The 25,300-nt window shown below is 43.8% G+C and overlaps 1 protein-coding gene across 6 annotated transcripts in view; it reads right to left on the bottom strand.

Annotated features, from left to right (window-relative positions):
- Nucleotides 1-6,410: 6,410 nt before the first annotated feature.
- Nucleotides 6,411-25,300, bottom strand: part of Arid1a (AT-rich interaction domain 1A) — an 82,292-nt gene continuing 63,402 nt past the window's right edge. For 4 of the 6 annotated variants that reach the window (XM_063235824.1, XM_063235819.1, XM_063235820.1 and 1 more), the window contains exons 7-20: nt 24,842-25,009; nt 23,311-23,623; nt 22,442-22,584; nt 22,126-22,235; nt 20,599-20,808; nt 16,842-17,049; nt 15,602-15,734; nt 15,255-15,430; nt 14,748-14,901; nt 14,524-14,661; nt 14,344-14,440; nt 12,538-13,426; nt 12,038-12,168; nt 6,411-9,491 (exon numbers count right to left, since the gene is read on the bottom strand). In XM_063235824.1, the coding sequence (XP_063091894.1) occupies nt 7,746-9,491; nt 12,038-12,168; nt 12,538-13,426; nt 14,344-14,440; nt 14,524-14,661; nt 14,748-14,901; nt 15,255-15,430; nt 15,602-15,734; nt 16,842-17,049; nt 20,599-20,808; nt 22,126-22,235; nt 22,442-22,584; nt 23,311-23,623; nt 24,842-25,009 (4,616 nt within the window). In that variant the 3' untranslated portion in view covers nt 6,411-7,745. The remainder of the gene's footprint in view (nt 9,492-12,037; nt 12,169-12,537; nt 13,427-14,343; nt 14,441-14,523; nt 14,662-14,747; nt 14,902-15,254; nt 15,431-15,601; nt 15,735-16,841; nt 17,050-20,598; nt 20,809-22,125; nt 22,236-22,441; nt 22,585-23,310; nt 23,624-24,841; nt 25,010-25,300) is intronic. The other 2 variants (XM_063235821.1, XM_063235822.1) reach the window with 1 other exon arrangement.

Raw genomic sequence — 25,300 nt, 5'->3', positions numbered from 1 at the left:
ACCTCAGAGACTCCCCCAGGACTCCTTTCTCCCCTCACTCAAGCAGTTTCTGTCATAGGAAATAAGACCAAATAAAAGGAAGCTAACTCCAAAAAACCGTCTGTTAGGGAGGCGCGGCCAGTTGGTGCCCTGTAACGGAAACTGTTAAGAACAGGTTTGCACTCTCCTTAAAGGAAACAGATAATAAATCCTTCTCCGTTGGTGGATTTCGCGTTTCTCAGGATTCCAAAGCCGCCTGTGGTTTCAGTTATCTGCGTTCCAAAACGAAGCTAGGCTCTGGGTTACCCTTTGGCTGCAGCCTTACCTGAGGGAGGGGTTTATCTTCTCTAACCGTCACTAATGCGGGTGGGAACAAAGAGATGGCTGCTATCTCTCCAAGCAAAGAAAACTGCCCCATTTGGGGGTGGGGGTAGGGAGACTGTGTCTGTGGATTCTTTATGACGCCTTTCAGGACCCAACACCTAAACTGCTTCCCAGGTGTTTGCTGTGTGTAAATTGAATAAGACACAAAGCACGTTTTAGTGGTCTTGTGGTAAAGGGATAAAATGAAGTTTAGAGGGCCTCTCCTCCTGGGTTTTTCAATGGCATGCATTTTTTCAACTCCAGAGGCCTGTGAGTAAAATGGCAAAGTCTCTGGGCACTCTTGTGACTGGGACCCAAGGTTGTGACTTGAATCTCCAGAAGTTTATGTGGCTCCAAGCAGCACTCTTATTTACAGAGATAAAATTGAGAAATGCATTGTCCTTGTACTGCGAATTTACAAAGGAAAAAAAAACCCATGTATTCTCAGGGTTCTGTGCACACGATTCCCTCAAAAATCTGTGTGTAAAAAGGCAGGGATGTTTTGTGACAAGTCAATGTTTTCTAAAATCTCAACTGTCACTATTCTAGAGGTAAGACTTTGGACAGATCTTCAGCTCCACTTTCCTGCAATTTCTCTTTTTTTCCTTCTTTGCTACCCAACCCCCCACCTCTTCCGCTCTGTTTCCTGTTTCATTTTCTGGCTCCTGCTCCGACAGGAAAACAAGGAGGCTGAATTTTGTGTTCTCAAAACTCTAGCACCGGTGGCTCTTCAGGTTCAAAGGTGGCTAGGTGGGAATGGAAGGGATCCGGGGCTCTACAGTTATGAGAGGTGAAAGTGGCAGCTCTCCTCAGTAGGCTTTTAGAGGCAGCCAAAATGGAGGCTGCATCAATATAAGGAGCCAGCTGAGCTACTAGGATCTGTGAAAAGTAAGCGAGACAGCCTTACCTCAGGACTTCAAACTCTACACCTCCCAGCCACTTCCATTAAGACCAGATATCCCAGACCACCAAGAGATAGTCTCATAATACAAATCTCTAAACAAAGCAGTGTACCACTGATCCTAGAATTCAAAAAGGTTACATCATTTCTGTTCCCTGAACTCGCATGGCTCTGCTCTTGCTATTACTCCTGTTTGAAACAGTCTACCAAAAAACAAAAAGAAAAGAAAAGAAAAGAAAAAAAAAAAAAAAACATTCTACCTCTAGGCCAGCCCACTCTATTTGAGTCTTGGTATCACCTGCTCAGTGCAGGTTTCTCTGATTACCCAGCCATAAGTACCTCCCTGTGTTAGCCCATCACTCTCCTATTTTCTACATAGCATTGAACACCATTTGCTTATCCTATTGTGAATTTCAGTTGTTCACTGTCTTTTCTCTCTATTGGAGCATAAGCTTCTTGATAAAATGGAAGAGCAGGACACTTGCTCAGCAGTATATTCCCAGTGCTTAGGACAGGGCCTTGAAGATTGTATCTCTTCAGATCTAGTGAATAATTGGATTTAACTTGATACCTATTTTTTATGGATGAGAGAACTAAACCTTGCAAAGTGAAAATGACTAGACTAAATCATACAGTGAGTGGCAGATATGGGACTTGAATTCAGATCTCTAGCCTACTGGGATGGTGGTTTGGGTTGTTTTATTTTGTTTTGAATTTGAGAGGGTCTTGAATACATAGTTCAGACTGGTCTTGATCTCAATATGTATCCCAGGCTCAGTCTCCTGAGTGCTGGAATTACAGGGGAACATACTACACCCAGCTCTCCTGGGCTGGTTCTATTGCTCTACATTATTTTAATTTTTCCCAAGTTTACTCCTTTCCCTCTCTTCTTTTTACCCCACACAGCTAAAGAGTCTACTAAAAATCCTATGCTAAGACTCCTATATGGGGCATTCCAAATCTTACCATTACTGCTTCCTTCTCCTGCTTAATCTTCGCCCCAGGCAAATTCCCATCTTTTTTTTTTTTTTTTTTTTTAATCGGTACAGGGGATTGAACTCACGACTGCCTGCTTGCAAGGCAGGCACTTATGCCGCTGAGCTAAATCCCTAGCCCCACAAATTCCCATCTAACCTACTTGATTTCAACATTATTGGTGTATCTACTATGTGACAAGGGGTAACAATACACCACTGAGCAAGACAGACATAGTCCTTGCCCTCATGGAGATATCTACCTCACAGGATTTGTAGGGTTTGTTAAAAAGTACTCAACAGGCCAGGGATGGTGGCGGTGCATGCCTGCAATCTCAGCACAGAGGCAGAAGGATTGCCATCAGTTTTGAGGCCATTCTGAGCTACATACTGAGTTCTAGGCCAGCCTGCACTATGCAATGAAAAAAAGTTTTCTTTTTTCTTTTTTCTTTTTTTGAAAAAAAGTTTTCAATAAAGATGGGCTGTTACAACTCCCTAACCAAGAAATCGAGCAATCTTTCTGCTGAAGAAGTAGAGGAAGTTAGGGATTTGTCAACTTATTCCTCTCTAGCTGCTTTGCTTGCTCCTGACTCCACATCTGGAGATGGTCTTGGCCTCAGGGTGGATATATATTGACGCCCTAGTAGCTCAGTTTCTTGACACTAAACTTCCCACAACCCCTATCCATGGACTGGAGTTTTGTTTTTTTGGTGCTGGAGTTTGAACTCACAGCCTTGTGTTTGCCAAACAGGTACTTACACTGCTGAGCTACCCCCCCCCCCCCCCCGCCCCAGCCCTGGGTTGATTTACCCTGATACGCTGGTCTAAAATGCTGGCTTCCACTGTGGGGCAAGTGACAAGAGTGGCCCGAATCCTGTCACTATCAAGTGTTAAAAGGCAGGGTTGACTCACCAGAACTTTATGCTACTTCTATTAAAGTAAAAGCATATTCATTGGCAGCTTCCACATTGTGTCTGGGTGACATAGTCATCCTGACATCTGGGGTCATACCAGTCTTGTACATTTACATTTTTGACTTCTGCTGGACCACTTGACTATGTCCATCCACTCCAGGTCAAAGACCTCATCATGCCTCTAGTCGTGGGAGCCAACACTGATGCTTCAAAGACCATAAACACTTTTCACCCTTTCTTCAGTGTTTGTTTTTTAATAGAAAACCTTGATTCTACTGGGAAGCCTGGTGGGAAGGCCTTAGCCATTTGGGGGTGGCAGTGGTTGCAAGGCGAAAGAGCCAATGAGGTTGAGTGTATTGTTTAGGCTAGACTTGGCTGCTGTCCAGCTATGGGAGAAGGTTAAGGTCATTTGGGGGGTGAGAAGGGAGGAGCCTGGGAAAAGAACTATTGGCCACACCCCTAAGTTCTCTACAGGCAAGGTTCTATTTACTTCTCAAAAGCAAATTATTCACAGCTCAGTGATTAGCAGTTCTGTTGGCTGTAGTAGCTCTAGGCAGAAACTGGAGACCAGGGTAGGCCCCCACTGCATTGCAGGGGCGCAGATAAAAGGAACCCAGGAAACCAAACTCCTAGGTAATGCTTCTTGTACAGCCCAGAAATGCACTTTCTAGATTTAAAAGTGGAGCTCAAGAGACCAAGAGCAAAAAATATCTATTTCCGCTATTACTTACCAAAATATAGATGTGAAAAACTTCCCATTTTTTTCCCAGACAAGTCCTAGGAAGGATCTTGGTTGACAAAAAATATTTTTCTGTCAAAAAATATTCTAGCTGGGGATTTAGCTCAGTGGCTTAAGTGCCTGCCTGGCAAGGTCATGAGTTCGATCCCCAGTACCAAAAAGAAAAAGAAAAAAAAAAAAAAAAAAAATTTTGGTCCCTGTCCCAAACGGCTACACTTCAATGCACACTTGATTGAAATTCTGAACAATTTTACCTCATTCCAGATCCAAAAAACACCAAATCTTGCTTGCAGTGCACAACTAGATTGTTATGCCTACTGTCCCCTATATAGAGCGGAAGTATCACTGTGTGGTGATACTTTGGGAAGAGCATTTGCTTAGCACTTAGACTTGACTAGCAGGGTTCACTTTCCTCAGCCTCCATACCAACCTCACAGGCACAAGGCTACTGTGGATTGTGATGTACTGCCTCCACCCCAAGTCTCACTTTGAAACATTCAGTCATCTATTGTCTGATTTCTCCTCAAACCTGAACTTGAACTTTCTCTCTTGATTCCCTTAGGGGATGAATGGAAAAGCTGTATCTGGTGACATTAACCTCATAAAAAACAATCACAGGGCCAGGGATTTATCTCAGCGGCGTAAGCACCTGCCTGGCAAGGGCAAGGTCATGGGTTCAATACGTGGTACAGAAACAAAACAAAACAAAACCACCAAAAAACCAATTGCATTCAGCCAACTCCTATATTATCACTCAACCTTTTTTTTTTCCAACTATTTTTCCCCCTCTGATAATCTTGGATCTCAGCCAACTATTTCTTAAATAGGTACCATGTGCCTAGGCATGTTAGGACAGGGATATAGCAGGAAACTAAACTTTCCTGCCTTAGGGTTAGGGTTAGGAACTGTACAGCTTAAATACAATACACAGTAGACCAGATGGTAACAAGTACTGTAAGAAAAGGCAGAGAAACAAAAACAAGGTAGGGATGCAGAAATCAACATTGGGGGAAGGTAAGTGCTGATTCATCCCAAGGCCTTGTGCATGCTAAATACAAGCTTTTACTGAGCTACACTCACAGTCCTTAAAATCTGAAAGATCCTCAAAGATCTGAAGGAGATAAGGGCTTCAGAGTATATAGTTTGAGGTTCAACTAGGCAATGTAGAAGTGGAAACAGTGTGGAAAGTAATGTATGATGTAGGAAAGAGCCACACATGATACACATATACATAAGCATGTGGGAGGCTTGAGGCAGGATTTCCCAGCGTTTGGGACCATCTTGGGCTACAGTGAGGTCAAGACCAGCCAAAACTACATAATGAAACACCCTATTTTAAAAAAATATTCAGGAAGGACATGATAGTGCCTTGAATCTCAAATAGTGGCTGGATTGAGGATTTTGGATGAAGGTCTCACTATGCAGGTTCACGCTGGCTTTGAACTCATAGCAATCCCAAAAGCCTCAGCCTCCCAAATTTTGGGAGCACAGGCATGCACCAGCTATCATGCATGGTTGAGGATTATTTTCTGAAAGCAAACAGGATTTTCAAGGATTTTTTTTTTCTGAAATGATGAAAATCCAACTGGCTATTTACTGAGAAAACGAGAGAAGTAGGCTTCTTGGGAGGACAATGGGCATTTTAGCCTTCACATATTCCAATCAAATTTCTAGCAGAGATGTCAGAGCAGACTCTAGTCTGTAGTCAAAGGAAAGAGACAGCCAAGAGACAGAAGTTATTAAGATGGAGTTTGCATTCAGGAAAATAGATTGCCTTAGTGTTAGAAATTTCTAAGAAAAGCTGAGAATGGTTGGTGGCACATGCCTGTAATTTCAAGTCATGCTAGCAAATTGGGAGGCTGAGGCAGGAGGACTAATTTGAACCCAGCCTGGAGAGTTCAAAGCAGAAATGGAGACTCTCCCTCAGACATAAACAAGAAAACAAAAACTAAGAAAACAGAGATCTTCTCTTTGCTATTTCCAATTTTTCCCCCCCTTACACTATCAATACTTTGGTTAAGCCTGATTTATTTCAAGGAACTAGTGTGCTCTACTTGCCCAGAATTTCCTCTTGCAGACTCAATCATCTTGTTTTCAGTACTAAGGATGGAATCCAGGGCCTTTGCACTGACTTACATCTTCAACCCTCTCTTAATTTTTCATTGAGGCAAGATCTAAGTTGCCCAGGCTCGTCTTGAACTTGTAGCCTTCTGCCTCATCAGTTTTCTTAAACATGGACTTACACTGTGGAGGTTTAAAGCAGAATATGGAAGACATGACAGGGTCCAGGATGCCACCACTTAATAGAGAGAGCACACTAAGGGCTGTTTGTGAGAACAGGACAAGTAGTTCCTACTCCCCACACAAAAGGTTAATCTTTATTTTTTTTTTTTAAATTTTTGTCTTTTTCGTTTTTATTGGTACCAGGGATTGAATTCAAGACTGCCTGCTTGCAAGGCAGGTGCTTATGCCGCTGAGCTAAATCCCCAGCCCCGGTTAATCTTTATAGTAGCATGAAAACAGTAAAAGTCTCACAAGTCTTACCAAGATTTAATGTACATTTATTCTTAACACGTGGAACATATAGTATAAAGATTTCATACTGAATAAATGATATTCATTAAGCCAAAAAAGGAAAAAAAGGAGGAATTTACATCAAGTTTTAGCTACATTGTTGAAATACAAATATGCAGATTTTATCACTGAAAAAATTTTAATTGTGTTTCTTCATCAGGAACTTCAACTGAACCTAGAACTTTTTCACACCTCGATTAGAAAGAAAATAAAACAAAACAAAAACCCAGAAAAAAAAAATAAACTATAAGTTGATTGGCTGCTGAGACAGCAAGGACTTTTTACAGAGACCTGTACAGCATCACACCAAGAGGGGTGATGTCTGGCAAGAGATTAAATAGCTGTGTCTCGCTTTGTGCAGGTCACCAACTTGTTAACTCGTCATACTATAAAGGGGTAACTGGAAAGGGGACCAAACTGTGGGGATCCAAGGGTATGTGCAATGTACAACGTCATATATATACACACGTGGCAGCATAGCCGCTGCAGCTAAAGGTTAAAACCAGTTCTAAGAGGTGATCTCAGGGTTATTCATACAATCAAGGAGGAGAGAAAGAGGTCAGGGTGTTGTAGGTTCACACATGATACTTTGGGGGAAAAGCCTTTTTTTTTTCTCCTCAACGTTTAACTAAAAACATTTTAAAAACTACAGCTTGCTGCTGACCCAGCGTCTTCTCTCGTTTCCAGGTGAGACATTATTATTACAGTATGTTTACAGTATCAGGTGTACAGTACAGTACATGAAAGGGTCTACACTCTACTGCACAGGCCTCTCCAGTGAACAGGGTCTGCTCACAACTGCGAACTTCTTGGTTCCTGCAAGATTGTGAATGTACAACAATAAACCACACACAGTTCAGCAGTCACCTTTTTGTCCTTCAGGTTTTTTTTGTATTTTTTTCTTTTTTTTCTTTTTTACCATTAAAAACAGTTATGAAATGTGGCATCCCGCTGATGCAAGGATCGGGAAAGCCATTTTTATTTTTTTTCCCCAAACTCACTGTAAACAACAGTAACTTTGGTTAAAATAAAAAAAAAGTCTTCTATTTAGGCAGAGCTTTGTCTTTTCAAATAGTGGGGTCCTGAGGGAAGTAAGGTGAGGACAGGAACAGAAAGGTGTGAGGAGGACGGGGAGGAGGAGGAAAGAGAAACAGGAGAGACTTTTTTCCCCAAGGGAGAAGCTGGACAGCACAGGGTAAACTGGATTCTGAGGTGGTTTTGCATAAATAAAGGGCAACAGTCAGTTTCTAAGTTCTCCACACACGCACACACACACAGGGGGGGAAGATGTCCCACGGCTGTCATGACTGGCCAATTAAAAACAGTACATCACAAATGACTTGTGAAACCAATGAGTTCATCAACGGTGACACCGAGATGTCCAACAGCCGTGACTCGTACAGAGTGAACTCTGAGTGGTTCTCATCCACCTTGGCCAGGGCAAGCAGCGCGCGAGCAGCCCGCCGCATCATGTCCACACTAGTTGGCTCAAAGGGTGGGTTCTGCATGTGGAGGAGGCTGGCCTGACTCTGTTGGAACTGTGTGGCAGCAAGGCTGTCCTCGAGGAAGCCCAGGAGATTGCCAATGCTGCCCTTCTGCACTGCAATGGCACGGGCTGCCAAGCTATCCCCCTGTGCCAGGTTGGCCAGCAGTACCACCGCCATCTCCCGGCATACTGGGTTCTTTCGGTCACTGAGGAAGCGCACCATGGTGCTGTACAACTTCTCCAAGCGGCTGAAGGGGGGAGTGGCCAGAATTAGGTCCACATTGTTGTCCTGGATACTGAGTTTGCTGAGGGTTTCCAAGACCAATCTCTGAGGGGAGAGGACGGCATTGGGACCCAGGGTGGAGAAAGGGTCCTGGGCTTCCGCTGAAGGGCAAACTGCCCAGTGCAGGAGTCCATCCAGAACAGGTAGGCAAATGCTCTCAGGGTATGGGGAGAGGTCTAACTGCCCTGAGATGTTGGCGAGTGTGACCAAGGTGTTTTCCCGGAGCATCTCCAAGCAGTCCCACCACCACTCCACTTTGTTACAGCTCACCCCTTGGTCCTGTTCCTCCTCCTTCTCATAAGTCAGTGGGGCCTGCTTCCGTTCCGGATGCTTGTGGTGCAGCAGGATCAGCTTACCCAGGATGAGCAGCAGCCCTGGGTGTTTGGACATCTCAAAGTCGTTGCCTGGCACGAATGACAGGCTTCGGATGGTATTGGAGACACAGATGCAGCGCTTGGCAAGTGAATCCTGCCAGTCCAGGAGGGTACACAATGGGGTCTCATCCTTACTATGGGGTTCATCCTCTAGGATCTTGATGTTCCGGTGGCTCTGTGCTGGGCTAATGCCAAATGGAAACTTGCTGCTTTCCTTAGCGGCCTCTGCATTCTTAGCTCCCTCCTCAGTCAATGTGCTAGACCGAGTAGACAACATGTCATCCATAGTGGCTGTGATCCGTTTTTCTGGAAGGCCATCAGGTGGGGGTCCCTCCTGTTCTGTCGTCCTCCCCGCTGTACCCTCTACTGTTACGACATGTTTCCGGGGGGCTGTTGAGCAGGGCACAGGAGACCGGGAAGGCAGCAGCTCTGTCTTGCTTTCAAAGTGGGTCTGGATATGCTCAGTGGTATCCCCCCCACCAATCCGCCAGTGCAGCAGGCCACTATCAAACTCCTGCACACGCCCAAGCTTATCTGAACAGTCCACCACAAATGGATCATTCTTCTGTACAATCTTTACTGGAAGTTTGTCAAACTTACTGATTAGTTTCTCCTCACTATTCTCTAATGCTGGCTTGTCCTTACCCAAAAAGGCCATCTCTTCATCATTTTCAACTATTTCTTCTTCTTCTTCTTCTTCTTCTTCCTCCTTTAGTTTAGGACTCAGAAGTTCTTCTTCTTCCTCACCCTCTGTTGGAGTTGGACTAGACACCTTGCTGAATCTCCCAGGGTCCAGAAGTGTTCTCTGTCCTGGGTCACCCACCTCATATTCCTTTAAAATGCCAAAGATCTCAATCAAGCATCGTCGGAAGTATTCTACAAGAAGCTCTAGCAACCCTGGGAGCTGAAAAAGAAAACAAAGAAAGTAAATTTAGGGAGGAAAAATTGCAAAAAAGACAATCCTTGATTTGAGACCTCCCAAATTCTATCCATATACCCGCCAACCAGAGGGCCTTGTGACGGCTAGGCAATTGCTCTGATTGAGCTAGCCATGCCTATCCAATCTTCCCTTTCCTTCTAGTCAGACACTCAGTATCAACTTGGTAGAGGTAGCCACTCACTTCCCAAAGCTTCTGCAGAGCAAACTGCTCATCTTCATCTTTCTTCCTTCTACAAAACAATCATCCCATAAGCCTGTCCTTAGTAGGAAGTATGAACTTGATACCTTGGCCACAAGTGCCTCTCATCTCTCAGCCTTCTCTTTCTCAACAATCTGCTTTTTCTTCACCAGGCCAGTTTCTTACCTGTTGGTCATTGCCAGTCTTCTAGGTAACTCTACATCCCATTAGTAAGTGCAGCTCAAGTCTAAGCCTGGAGACATGCTCCCTTTCCAACATGAGCACAGGGGATGGAATATGGACAGATTTTCATCTGCCCTCTTTTCCAAGCTCTACAACATTCCAGGACGCTGGACCTCTATGAATATTTTAGCCTGAGTGGGTCAAAGCTTTGACTCTCTAAACAATGATCCAAGTAAAAAAATCAGAAGACCCAACACAGCTTGGATCTCTATAGGCTATATATATTTCTAGAACAAACTATTGTACTGTTCTTAAACTTTTGGTTCAACAGCATAGCAGAACAGAAAAGAGAAGGGAGAAGGAAGGAGAAGAGAGACAAGACTAAAGAAAAAAAAAAAAAGAAAGAAAAGAAGAATTACAGTGCTACCTCAGTTCAGGAACTTAATTCTCTTTATGATTCTGGTCACAGACTGAGCTGGATGAGAAGCATCAAATTTCACCGTAAGGTCAACATTGAACCTAACCATAAAATATGTAGTTTGCTACAAATTCAGACTATGTAGTTCTGGTTCCCTTTGAGATCATTATGTAGTTGAGGCAGGCTTCAAACTCACAGTGATCCTCTTCTGTCTCAGCCTCCTCACTGTTGGAGTTACAGGCATGCACCAGCACACCTGGCACCTAACCAATAAATTTGATCGGTTCTCAACCAGAATCATGCAAAGAATTGAGTTTGTAAACTGAGTTAACACTGTAATAGACTCTGAAAGATCTAGGCTTGAATTCTGGTTTTTTTTTTTTTTAAAGGACCTAGCTATGTAAAATGGTACAACTTTGTCAACTTTAACAGGACTATTCTGAGGTCTGGACAGAATACATCAGATGTCTACACATGGAAATTGCTCAATCAAAATTTGTTCTTTTACTTTCTCATGTGAGATAATATTATGCAATGGAAACAGCAAGGTTTTAGAACTAGAAAGATAGTACTGACAGCTGTGTGAACTTGAGCAGGGAGTAAACTCTATTTCTCATCTCTAAATGGCCACAACTCCTGTAGGGATTGTGGTCCTGCTGTGTCCAAAGGATGATCAAAACAAAGTAGGACAGTGGAGCACAAATTCTTCCCAGGTATTTGGGAAAACTCAAGGTATACCTTCTGGGGAGAATGGGGTAGGAGAATGAGGTTTATAAGAAAACAATAAAAAAGACAACCAAAATCTCCCATCCATTTGATATTCAAAGAAACTGGGACGAACAAAGTACCACTCAAATTAGAAGAAAGGGAAAAGTAAATTGCTGATAGAAACATCACAGGTTCTTTTAAAAACTATGGTGTTTTAAGTAACAATAGTTCTATGCCTCTTTCTTCCTTTCTTTTTGGTGGTAGTAGAGACTGAACCCAGGGTTTTATGTATCTAACCGCTCTACCACTACAACTACATCCCCACCCTCAATCCCTCCCCCTGCTCACCTGTTACCTACATATCAGGCTGGCCTCCAATTTGAGATCCTCCTGCCTTAGCCTCTTCAATGCTGGGATTACGAGTAGAAACCACCATGCCTTATTTTTTTGACATGGTCATCTCACTAAATTGCTTGTAATCCTAACTACAGTACTTGGAACCAGAGGTGGGAAATTTGGGGGCAGGGGTGAATCTTGAATTGGAGGAGACTAGCCTGTCATATGGTGGTGGTCTAGTTCCAGGCTTTGAACTTGATTCCTCTGCTTTTGGCTCCTAAGAACTGTAGTTAGAATTATAGGCATGTGTCACTGTGTATGACTGTATTTTTTACCGATATCAAAAGACTTCTTTAAAATAAAATTTCCTTTAAAGTAATTCTGGGGCTAGGGATATAGCTCAGCAGCATAGCCCCTCCCCGGCAAGCAAGAGGTCATGAGTTCAATCCTCAGTACCAAAAATAAATAACTTAATTCTCTACTAAGGCACCTACATGAAAACGTATATAAGTTATTACTATGCTCAATATCCTGGTTCCATGCTCAGTGGCAAAAGAAGCCAAGTAAGGCACAGAAAGAAAAGACAATGTTAGTTGAAGATGACTTGGATTCCCTGTATCATTTAGTACTGTCTACGTTAAGATAATCCCATGTCTTCCCAATCTGTCCCAGGAACCTGTAACTCACCTGACTGAGATTGAAGGTCATGATGCTGTTGTCATCATATAGTAGGATGTTAATGGTGTCTAACGCCCACGTGCTCTCTGCCAGGAGCCCAGACTTGAGGGACATCATTACCCGCCATGCCTCCGGGGTTCCTGAAATAAACCTCTGTGTTGTCCATCCACCAAGCCCAGGTTAGCTGGAGGCACACCCAGGCCTCCCCATCAGTAAGTCTACTCTGAAGATAATATAAGGTGGAAGGCAGAAGGCCTAGTTCCTATCTGGGACATAACACATACCTGCCCCTTATGGCTTCTAAGCTCTCCAGGATATCACTGCATGGCAGTGTCTTAAAGAAAAATCTTAAATCCGTTTATTTCTTCTTTCCCCCAAAGTTCCTCGGCTCTATTTTAGATAATGCTGAACCATATTTAACCTCATTCAGATCATCAGGATGGAGGGAGCAAGGTATAAGGTGAAAAAAAGAGGTAGAATAAGAAACCCAATGAAGGAGGTCTCCTTACCAATGTCTTTCATTGTGAGCCGCCTTCTCTGCTTCAACACAGGTTGTGTGGCTTCAACAGAGCCAGGTGGGAAGGTGATATCCCGCCGAATCATAGGGGGCTGCACAGGGGTAGGTGCTATGTGCGAAGCAGGTACTGGTGGACCCGCTTTTTGCATTTTCATCCCAGAGTGCAGGAATGGAGACTTGCTAGGAGAGGTGCGATTCTCCATTGGCCGGGGCAAGGGAGCGGGGCTTGATACCTGAGGAATGTGATTCTGCATGCTTGGCGGGGGCTGGTAGTTAGATGGAGGAGGCCTTGTCATGGGAGGTACGGGGGCAGAGGGACCATACGGAGGCTGGCGTGAACCGTGAGAAGGCCATGGGCCTTCGTGGTTGGCCCTCTGATCCGTGTGCAGCATTTCATCTGTTCGGTTCACACCATGATATGTGGGACCCTGTGGGGCAGAGCCCGTGCTCTGTCTGTTGGCATAATTATAGGTCATGTCATTACGCCCCTGCCACATGGTGCCTTGCTGAGCAACCTCAGCTGATGCCTGTATGGGGCCGCCCATCATCTGTGGTGGCATGTTCTGCTGGGCATTGGAGCCAGGGGGTGCAGAGACACGGTCTCGGCCAAACTGGAATGGAAATTGGTTCTGGGGACCGCCTGCTGGTCGGCGCTCAGTAGCAGCAGTGGCAGTAGCAGGATAGGCATTGCCATACTGGTTGTACACATCTTGCTGAGGGGAAGGCTGGGCAGCTTGCTGTTGGCTGGCAGACTGAGACTGGGCTGGGGGTAACTGCTGCTGAGGCTGCCCTTGCCCAGTGCTATATGGCACGCTGTACATCTCCCCTTCATGCCGCTTGGCAGGAGGGCCATATGTGCCATCCATTGGCCGCTTGTAATTCTAAAACAGAGATAAGGAGAGGGGAAATGAAATAAATACACTCAGAGACCCAAAACAGGCCTACAAATACCAAGATGGCAACAGACACTTGCTTGTTGTACTTCTAACTCTTTGCAAGAGAGGACACAGGTGCCAAGAAAACACGCTTATTAATTATCTTTTGAGGTTATTTCAGAGGGTAGCTACTGTTTTCTACTCCCTATCCCCACCCATGGTACTGGGGATTGGACCCATAGCTTCTGCACTGAGGTATATTCCCAGTTCTTTCTTATTTTTTATTTGAGACAGGGTCTTGCTAAGTTGTACAGGCTGGCTTCAACTTGTGATCCTTGTGCCTCAGCTTCTAAGTACTGGAATTAAAGATGCAGACCATCATGCCCACCTTTATCCTCCCCCTTGTGATAAGCAGAAAATGTATCAAAAGGCTGATGCAGGAGGATCACTTTAAGTTCGAGGCCATCTTGGGCTACATGGCTATACAGTGAGTTCTAGACCAGCATGAACTATAAAACTCCAAGGAAAAGGGATGGGGCAAGCAAAACAAAATAAAAATTAAAATAAGATTTGTTTCTATCCCTTTTAGAGAACTAGGGAGACTGAATTACATTCTAGAAAAGAGAATAAGAATGTGGATCTTGGGGTTGGGGATTTAGCTCAGCGGCAAAAGCACCTGCCTTGCAAGCAGGCGGTCGTGAGTTCAATCCCCGGTACGGATTAAAAAAAACAAGAAGAAGAAGAAGAAAAAAAAAAAAAAAAAAAAGAATGTGGATCTTCAGGTGGAATTGCTTAGCCAGGTCAGAAAAGAACAGTGTAGTTCCTAAAGTAAGATTCTTAAGACTGCCACAGACTAGATTAGGTCACTCACTGCTTTTCACAGGGATCCTGTGTGTCAGTTAATTCCCAGATACCCTCCTTACCTGCTGCTGCTGCTGATACATTGTGGTCTGCTGGCTGGGGAAGGGATTGCCAGAAGGGGTGCCTTGGGTGGAGAACTGATTGCCATAGGAATCATGTCTACACAGGAGGAGAAATAGAGGATGAGGGTGGGGAATGGCCAAGCCTCAGCCACAGTCACACTGGGACCAGGATTTACTCACCGTTGCTGCTGTTGCTGCTGCTGCTGCGGGGGGTAGCGGCTAGGAGAATACATCCCCGAGTCTGGGGTGGAAGGCATGAGATTCTGCTGGGGAGCCCCAGTGCCCATGTTTCCCTCAGGTCCTATTCCAGGCTCCGTCCTAAACAAATTTAGAGAATTCAATTGATTCCACTATAGCTGCAAGTGCCAGAGGTGAGGTAAGAGCAGAGCAGAGGACATGCTTACCTCACTCTGTCATAAGGACCTCCATAGGGATAGTGCTGTCGTGGTCCCATAGACACATTTCCGAGCCCAGGGCCAGCAGTACGACTATAGGGGTCGCCCATCCCGCTGCCGTTGGGGCCTTGCCCTGAGGACATGAAAGGATCACTTCCTGGAGCTGGGTGAAAAAAATAAAACAGTAAGCACAGTGACAGGTAGGTAAGCTCGGCAATCTTGCTTACTCCAAAGCCGCAGGCTCTCTGTCTTTAGAGCTTGCATTTGTTATCAGTGTTTTCCTGACAGGTTTAAAACAGATATCTACAAGGCCTCAACCAACAAAAGTTGCCAAAGTCGTTACAAGGCAAGTGCAGGAGATAAAAAAGTAGGAATGAAGAGGGTAGTTAGGTCAGGTGGTTACATCTAGACATGACAGCTTGACAAGAACTCTAAGCCACTGAAGATACCCCCTCAAGTCTCTCCTATTTCTCTGGCTCTATCTTCATGAGCACAAGGTTAGTGGCAACCGGTCACCTTTCCTCATGCTGCCATAAGGATCCTTATTTGGCTCGTAGGACATGCGCCCCATCATGTCAGAGGTATTCATACTGGGCTGGTACCCAGGATTTGGAGTCATGGAATTCCGCTTTTGGAATGTGGGGTCACTTCCATCAGGAAAGGTATCCTGGATCCCAACTGAATTGCTCCTGCTCCAAAGTGAGAAAAAGCAATTAAAAGTCAGAGTAAGTCTCCTGCTAAAGGGCAAAACATAAGAGACTGGCTAGATAGGCAGAAGAGCTGGGATCACCCTTGGGCTGAACAGAAATTGCCATGCACTTGTCCAAGGTTCCCCAAACCTCCAGTCCCATTCCTACCCTTACCTCATGCCTGGCAGAGGGGGAATCTGGCTGTGCGGTGTGGATGCTGGAGTTGGTGGCTTTAGATCTCCTCCTTCTGCCATGGAACTGCTGGTTGACTGAGGAGTCTGGGGCCCCTGCATAGACCCTGATCCTGCTGTAGACACAGATGAAAGGTGAGCGGCTTGCTTGGGGAAAGTGTTTGGTTCTTACAGAAACACAGAAATGCATAGGATCTCGTTGTAATAACCTCCTAACCCTTTTCATAGTAGGTCATCCACAAGGCCAGATTATAAAGAGAGGAACAGGCTGTGTCACTCTTGCTTTTGTAAACATTTAAAGTGACATGGTCATGGTGTCACCAACCAGGTAATTTCTTGAGCTACTGGCAGCTTCCCTGATTATCTGTCTTTATTACTCCAAAGGAATCCAATGAACATTGTAATGTTGATATGCATACTCCCAAGCAGTGCCCACAATATCTAGTGAGGAAAGGTTCAACTTGCTCCCAACCTGTGGTACATTTTAGAGTCTTTGATACTTCTGTTCTCATGCACCCAGCATAATGTCATCCTCAGGTTCCAATGTTCCCCACTAAACCAATGAAACCAGAACACCTAACAGTAATCAATGTTTCCATGAGGCACCATTCCCAGCAGCAGATATCCCACTGCTGAGACCTCCCCAGCTGATGAGTCATCATCTTAGGCACTCATTACACCCACAGAGGTCAACACCAGAGCACATGTGTTTACACCCACCTTCAGTGCCCTGGCCTCCTTCTCCCCATGCCTGCCTAGGGCCTCCTCTGAGAAAGCAGGGTGAGCAGAAGCACTCCCAGAAAGTTCCATTCATTACCCCACCCAGCCCCTCCTTACCATTCATTACCCTCTCAGTTCCTTGGGGAATTCAGGGCTCTTGTCTGGGCTGCATTGTAAGGCACTGACATCAGTGGGTCAAAGCTCCCAGATGGCTTTGCTTCACTGGTATTTGTTAGTTTTCTCCTCTGGTGTCTTTACCACTCACTAGTTTACAAACATCTGGCAAGATGCCAGGCACATAATGAAAATTAAAACTTAAGAGCTATTATCTCCTAAGGGAATCACCACTGTCCGCTCTTTAGTTTGCCAGCTTGTTAAATAAGCATTGAAATAGGGCAGGACAGTGCACATGCCCCTGGCATCTGCTTTGCTACCTGGAGGGAGGCAACACTGAGAGTCAAGGGGTCCCTGTCCTTTGTGGGGCTGCTTTACCCCTTCCTTACCAGGAGATGGAGGCTGGATCTTGGGCTGAGACTTCTTGGAATCTGCAGCTGCAAAGATGTCTGGGGGAGGGTCTTCTCCCCGTTCAATCTTACACTCAAAGGCATAGAGACACTGGATATACTGCTTTTTCAAGGAGCTGGCAGCACTGCTTGATGTGCCCACATTGAGGTTGGTCGCAAGTTCCCGCCATTTTTTGTTCTTGTTGACCTGCAATAACCAAAAGAGTTGGGAAACATCTCATGCTTGGTATTCCTGCCCATAAGCCCCAAACCTTCAGAGAATGCTACAAAGTACTCATTTTTTTGTAGCATAGGTTCTTAGGTAACTAAAAAGTGAACCTTACAGCTTGGTAGACAGCCCTTAAGAAATGTTAAATCTGTAGTTGGCTTCACAGTATGCTATACTATAAGTACAGCATACTGTAGTATGTAAGTATAGCATATCAGACAATTCTTATTCAAAACATCAAGGTTCATATCACTATTAGAAATCAGAGTTCGTCTGTGCTTAATTTTAAGCAAGTATACTGCTGAAATGGTGCACAAATCACATCAGATCCAAATCATATGTTTATGGTGTTTTTGCTTTTTTGTTTTCAGCACCAGGAATCAAACCCAGGACCTTACACTTGCCAGGCAATTGCTTATGTCGCTGAGCTATATCCTACTTTTAAAATCTATTTGTTTTGTAGTGCTGGGGAGCGCATAGTCCAGGACTTTATACATGTTAAGACAAGTGTTTTACAATTAAGCTATAGCCTAAGTCCCAATCCTTTCTTTTTTATGATACTGGGAATTGAACCTACAATCTTTGCAACAGGGTTTCCCTAACATTGCTAAATTGCTTGGGCTGACCTCAAGCTTGTAATCCTCCAACCACCCAAGGAGCTGGGATTACATGTGGATGCCATGGCGCCAAATCCTGTTTTTTTCAATTATTTATTTTTGGAGATAGGTTTTCACTATACAGTTCAGGCTGGCTTTGAACTCACTATGTGGCTCCAGCAGGCCTTGAACTTCTGGCAATCCTCCTGCCTCAGCTTCTAAAATATTGAGAATCACAAGTGTGCAGTACCAGACTTAGCCCAAATCCTTTTTTTTTTTTCTTTTATTTTGCGGTACCAGGGATTGAACTTACAACCTCAAGCTTGCCAGGCAGACACTTATACCACTGAGCTAAATCCCTGGTCCTCCAAACCCTATTTTGAGTGCACAGTAAAAACATTTTATAACTAGGGATGGTGGCAGTCAACTGTAATGTCAGCACTTGGGAGGGTGAGGCAGGAAGATTTCCCTGAGTTTGGAGACCAGCCTGGGTTACTTAGTGAGTTAAGGCCAACCTGAACAATGTAGTAACATCCTCTCTTGAAAAACAAACAAAATACCCCAAACCCTACAATTTATAAAACGGTAATATTTTATTTTGTCACACTGGGGTGTTTTTATGTGTTTTTTCTTTTGTCCATGGGGAAGGAGGGATTATCCCCCTGCAAATTTAACATTTTTATGCTACTGATCCTTTACATCATAAGGATATATAACTAGCAGCCCTTTTCCCTCACCCACTGTCTTGATTTTCTCAGGTTCAGCACCTTGGGACTTCTTGTGTACTTCCCCAGTAGCCAGGCTACAGTTCTGTATCCATTCTTCAGCCTCAGGCACAGTGACCAAGACCACTCCTCAAAACTTCCTACAATTAATTAGTCTTTCTGCACTAACCAGGTAGCTCTAAGCCTTGTTCTTGTTTTTATTCATACGCCAAACAATAAGCTCACTTCCCACGGGTTGAGAACACTGGCACTGTAGTCCTAGTTTACAGGGAAGTTCAACAGATTATGATGCCTTTTAGTTTGGTACCTGTGATATCAGAGAAGAGTTTATGAACGCACACATAGGGACAACTAGACAAATGACCAAGAATACTCTAAGAGTGAGGATGAACACCTGAGTTGCCTTAAAGTTGCAGATGGCCAGGGTGGATGACAGTCCAGATTCTCTATGATCTCCATGCCATCTGGACCAACTGCTCCCTGTAAATTTTACTACTCCTTTAGAAAAATTAAGACTCATCTTTTGCCTTCCTGGAACCCTCACATATTAGCACTCTTTCCTTTGAATTCTCAGTTTCTTTAGAATTTAATTGTATCACAGCATTAAAAGGTTTCCATCCTTTTACCAGTTGGAATTCAGCCCCAGGCTTTGGGATTCTCTCTGTACTTCATCTTAGTTTCAGTGAATCTAAAAGCCCACCAATCAGAAGAACACCAATCTTAACACAATGCCATCTTTTGCTATAGGTAGGAGAGGCATGACTATGAGAAGTCAGTATCAAAAAAAGTATAAAATACACCCAGGGTCACCTCAAAAGCCTTCTGTGGCTTTACTTCCCATACCAGTTATGTGGCAGTATGCATGCGTCTTTTCTTGTTTTGTTTTTCTTTGTGGGGGAAGGGAATAAGGCCTGAAGGGAGAAGGAATTCATAATTGACTGTTGTTTGGCTTCATTCCAATCACTTTCTTTTCTGCTGGTGACAGCTATTTTCCTCTTTTGATTTAGAAGGTTTGGAGTAAGTCTTTCCCTGCCACACCTCCCTCAGAGACTGTCTACAAACTCTGATCTAAGAGCTGTTTCCGGTCTGGAGACTACAAAACACATCATGAGCAAAATGTGCAAGGCAATGTGCTGTATGTCTGGCAGGATGGCCTCACTTGTTTGCCTGCTGAACTGAGTCTATAACAAACCTATAAGATATCAGAGAAGGGACAAGATTCTGGGTGACATCAGAGGTTTTCAGTAAGGAATGACCCATTCATTTAAGTCTCTCGCTTACAGTAACTAGACATACACTATTTCTATTAAGCAACTCCTGAAATTCTTCTGCACTGGGAAGCTTTCTAGATTTAGAGAGTCAACAACTACTCTACTGGCACTGTACCGTCTTGCAGATCAATTTGTACATCAGAAACCTTGGTTAACAGCCAAGCATGGTGGTGCACATCCGTAATCTCAGCACTTGGGAGGGTGAGGTAGGAGGATTACTGCTAATGTGAGGCCAGCCAGGACTACATAGTTTAACATTACCAGCAACAGCCAGGTGTGGTGGCTCACGCCTGGGCTCATCCCAGCACTCAGGAGGCTGAGGCAGGAGAATTGTTGTGAGTTTGAGACCAGCCTGGGCTACAAAGTGAGTTCAAGGCCAGCCTGAACTACATAGAGACCGTCTCAAAAAGACCAAAATAAATAAATAAATAAATAAATAAATAAATAAAAGACTACCATGAAATACAAAGTTAGAAAGAGAAAGAGAAAAGGGAGGGCTGGGGATTTAGCTCAGCGGCATAAGCGCCTGCCTTGCAAGCAGGCAGTTGTGAATTCAATCCCTGGTACCGATAAAACAAAAAACAAAAAAGAAAATTAAGGTTCTGAGTAATATACAGACCTTGATTAAGGCCACTATGCTGTAAGCAGCCAAGAAAACCTTCAAAACTAGGCCCATCTCTTTCTAAACCCTATACCTGCTACTCTGTTAATTATCTCTATGGAATGCTCACACATTTTCTTAGTCTGTATGCCAATGGGACCTCAGTAATAAGGCAATAATTTGCTTATACAACCAGAGATATTGTAGTCTCTTGCTTTTGTCTCGTCTCTGGAAGCCTTATGCTCCTGGTTTGTCAGTGGTACATTACGCATGGGGAGTCAGTGAATAATGAGAAGAATGGAAACCACAAAGGAAGTCAACTATCAGGCACTCACCTGAGTCAATCCACCAATCTCCTTCACAGACACATACAGGCGATAGAGGTCTAGAGGTTTCCTACCCACCGCAGGCAGGTTTGTCATGCCCATGGCCTTCTCTTCTGTGAAGGCCAGGTAACGGTCCACCCACATCTTCCTCTCAGGCTCTCCACCCAACTCATATAATTTGGTGATCTTTTCATTGGTTGTAGTAGAGGAACTGGATTTCTGGAAGGGATAGGTCAAAATTAAGCCAATGTTAAGGATCTCAAAAATCTCTGGATAAGGGCAGTAGTAAAGTTTCTTAGTCTAGGATGGTTGCTAACAGCTGCTCTGTCTTTACAATAAGCCACAGTTCCTTACTGGAAAGAAAACAAGCTGATACTGACTATGTGTTATATATTAAATCTTGAGACAGTCTTCCTAATTATATAGGCAGGTTTCAAGCTTATAATCATCCTGTCTCAGAATTTAGAGAAGCAAAGCAATTTATTATTATTATTATTTTTTTTTTTTTTTTTTAGACAGACTCTTGCTCATCTGACACCAAAGCTACTACAACTCTCACTACTTTCCAGGGGCCTGGACACACTTATACTGTTCAAGATCCTCAAAACATCTTGAGACAATGGGTTAGACTAAAATGAAAAGAAATATTTCCTTCTCTCAAGAAAGGATGGGTCTCTTATCTACTTGACCGGTTTTAGATATTACCCTGCCTAGGATCAGAGTGTGCCCAAGAGGATTGGGAGCCACATACGAAACACAGGAGAAGGGAAGATGTAATTTTTATTTCTTCCTATACTGATAGGGAGAGTGAGGTATTATCAAAGCCAGAAATGTTTTAAAATGGCCCAAATGTTGCCAGGCATGGTGGTACAGGCCTGTAAACCCAGCACTCCAAAGGCTGAGGCAGGAAGACTGCCAAAAGTTCAAGGCCAGAGTGGGCTACAAAGTGAGTTCAAGGCCAGCATGAACAGCTTAGTGAAACCTTGTCTCAAAAAGACCTAAATAAATAAAGGGGCCCAAATGCTAAGCAGGTCGCAGGGCTATCACACGGCCTAACAAAGAGGACCAGGACCAATCCAGAGAGCCCAAAGATAATCCCATCTACCTCATTTCCTGCTTTACACAACACAGGCTACCAACTATTCACATTGCTATATGACTCAGGGAAAAAAAGAAAACTAGTTGTCCACTGCAAGCATTATCTTATTAGTGCCTGAGTAGAAAACTTAAATTTCACAGAGGTATGAGCCAAACAGTATAGAGGATTTTATGCTGTAAGGACAGGCATTACTACTATACCATATAGCATTAAGACTGTGATATTATCTATTATTTACATCAGGATCCCCTAGGTTCACTAAAACTTAATTCACTGAGCAACTATTCTGGGATCCTTTGTGACAAAAAGAGGCAACAAATGCTTTTTCAGACTAGTCGGTGTCATAAAAGGCTAAAGTCTTGTTACTTTCTTTTCCTTTCCTAATACTGAAAAGAATAGGACACAAAGTTGAAAGGAATATAAACAAAAACTATTACCTTGGATTTGGATTCTGTCTTAGGTGTCCCGTCTGCCTTGTTATTCATTTTGGTGGCTGGAGTTAATTTGACATCACCAAGACCCATCATTTCTGGGCTGGCTGCCATGCCTGTAAGCGAGAAAAACAAATTCTCAAGTTCAACAGGTTTAGTTGTGACTTGAGCACTTTTGGGGTGGGAGATTCACATTGAGCTGTATCTCTAGCCCCCTCCCTTTTAAATTTTTAGATACTTTCCTGCCTCAGCCTTTCAGAGTATGGGATTATGGCCCAGGTAGCTCTTAACATCTCTAAGGTGGGCAATGACTAGGATTTACCTGAATTGTTGGCCATGGTTCCACCCATAGGATATGGGGGTCCCTGAGGGTTGATCATGCCAGCCATACTATTAATTCCTTGTCCATAGGGAGGTCCAGTTCCCATCATTCCCCCTTGATTCATATTGGGGTAGCCTGGTGGTCTGAGGAAGAAGAAAAGTAAGACACAAAGTTAGAGACAGTAGGTTTTCAGATCTAGACTTGAGCTACACAAAGTTATGCAATTTTCAAGTTAGGCTTAAAAGGAAAAAATTCACAGGCTCCTCAAATCAGAACTATACAACATCTAGATATTTTTATCTTTTACTTCCCACAGAGATCTAAAGAGTTTGAGCCAATATTAACTCACTTCTAAGCTGTCTCATTTCTTGAAGAATACAGTCTTACTATATAGTCCTCCTAAGCATGGTCTTCCTTCAAGCCAACTCCAAAGTCAAGGTGTATTTCTAAATGAGATTTCATTATGGAAAAAGGCCTAAATGAAATGCTCAAGCATTCCCCTCTGTTATACTAAACCCTAACTACTCTGGATTCCTCAGCACAGCATTGTTTCTTTTTTGAGATGGGGGTCTATGTTGCCCAGGCAGGATTCAAATACACTAGTTCAAGTGATCCTCCAGCTTTAGCCTCCCAAGTTGCTGGTGCTATGTGACTCCACACCTAGTTTTTATAAAGTTCTTCACATACAACACTTAGTCATTCGAAATTTGACACCAATCTAAAACTACTGACTTGTTATATTTATCTTTATGCTTCAAACCACTTACTAAAGAACTCCTGATAAAAATATACTTACTAGTCATACATATATAAACACACACATACAAATGAATTTTGCACTGACATCCTATTCATGTCCCATACCTTACCTGTTTTGGATAGAGTTGGCAGCAACATGCATTGCAACAGCAGATTCTTGAGTTTTCCGATTCATGCTCCCTGGTGGGGGACACATCCCTGACCCAACTTGAGGTGGCATATTGGCCATATTAGGGCCATAAGGCCTGTTGCCCATGGAGGCATGACTCATTCTCCCTGGGGGGAGTGTGCCATAAGGTGGGATGCCAGGCTGCCCATGCATTTGACCTCCAGCACCCATAGGGTTCATGCTTCCAGCCATGCCTGCACTGGGATAGTTGGCATTGGGCAAGGCATTATAATTTGGCTGCCTGGGGTAACCTCCTGGGAGGGAAGGGAGAGAAAACATGACTTGGTTACTAACTTGTTAGCAACTCACTTAATACTTCTCAACTCTAAAAACCACATTAAGAATCATTTAGTATTTTCATTAAGGGGATCAACTTTATGGTATCCTTTACCCTCATGGGAAAAAACGGAAAACTGAGAACATACAAAGGCAGGCCTCAGTTGTCCATGCATCTATCCATCCATTCACTCGTTTATCTACCCTCCCACCCATGTATCCACATGTGCACACCTGCCTGCCTGCCTCCTATCCTCCAACCCCATGCCACAGTGTTGCTCTGGAGTTCAGGCTGGCCTTTAACTTGCGATCCTCCGGCCAACTGCCATCTTTTTGGTGGTGCTGGAAATCAAGCTCCTGGCTTTATGTATGGTAGGGAAATGTTCCACCTCTAACACACACCCCCCAGCTATCCCCTCATATTAAAGACAGCACAGATCAAGGCTGGCTTTACCACTATCTAGGCCCTTCAATTCACACATGAACTCTTTGTTCAACATTCATCTTGCTTTGTATCTCATAGTATGTACAAGATAATCAGCTTTCAATCTAATTAGGGGCTAATTTTAAGGAAAGAGCTATTCTAGTAGGACACAGTAACTTAAAAAAAAAAGTTATAATCATCAAGTTACCCTTTTTTGTGGCATTGGGAATTGAACCCAGACTTATCACACTCAATTACATCCTCAGCCCATTTTATTTTATTTTTTTTTTGGTACCAGGAATGAAACTCATGACCTCATGCTTGCTGGGCAGGTGCTGTGCTGCTGAGCTATATCCCCCGCTATTTTATTTGTATTTTGAGACAGTGTCTCTCTATTTCACCAAGTTGTTCAGGCTAGCCTCCAACTTGTGCTTCTGCATCTGCCCCCCCAGAATGCTGGGATTCTAAGTGTGTGCCATCATACCTGGGTAATAGTTATCATTTATTAAGTGTCTGTTGCTCAGTTGTAAACTAAACACTTTATCTCCATTTTACCAATGAAAGAGGCTTAGGGACTTTAAAAAACTTTGCCATGGTGACACAGTTTGGTGAAGACAAGCTGGGACCCCTACTTGCCCTATTTCAAGGCCTGGGCTAAGTAGATTTAAGGGAAAGGACAGTCCAACTTTAATAACCCATAGGTCAGCACATCAGACAAAAAACTGTTTTCTGTTCTCACATCTATCTATTCCTATTTCGGTAGTATACTTACCTTGTGGGCCATATTGACCCCCCTGGGGACCATAGCTCCCCATGGAATTCTGCTGGTAGGAACCCATGCCTGTGTGCATCTGTCCTCCAGAAGGCTGACGTGGAGATAAGGCCGAGCCGGGCTGGGGCGAACTATACTGGGGCATCTGGGGGTTCCTCTGCATATAACCTATTTGTGAAAGTGTTCATATAGTTATTTGTTCAACACTACGGAAACAATGTTTTTTCTTCTCTTGGGATAGCATTTATATTTTTTTAATATTTATATGGAATCTCAGTCTGATTGGGCCCTTTAAGGCAACTCAAAAGTGACACTGCTAACAGAGGACATGCCAGCTGTTGACACTAAAGGAACATTTGAAAAAACAAACAGCAATGACAAAAAAAAAGTGGCTAGTGATTTAATGGATGAAGACTCAATGCTGAATCTCTATCAAATGCAGACAAAATTAGGCATTAC

Source organism: Cavia porcellus, unplaced genomic scaffold (genome assembly GCF_034190915.1).
Source record: "Cavia porcellus strain 051 isolate PalLab524CR breed Dunkin Hartley unplaced genomic scaffold, mCavPor4.1 scaffold_25, whole genome shotgun sequence".
Classification (NCBI taxonomy): Eukaryota; Metazoa; Chordata; class Mammalia; order Rodentia; family Caviidae; genus Cavia; species Cavia porcellus.
Note: the sequence above shows the minus strand (reverse complement) of the source record. Positions and strands in the feature narration are given on the sequence as shown.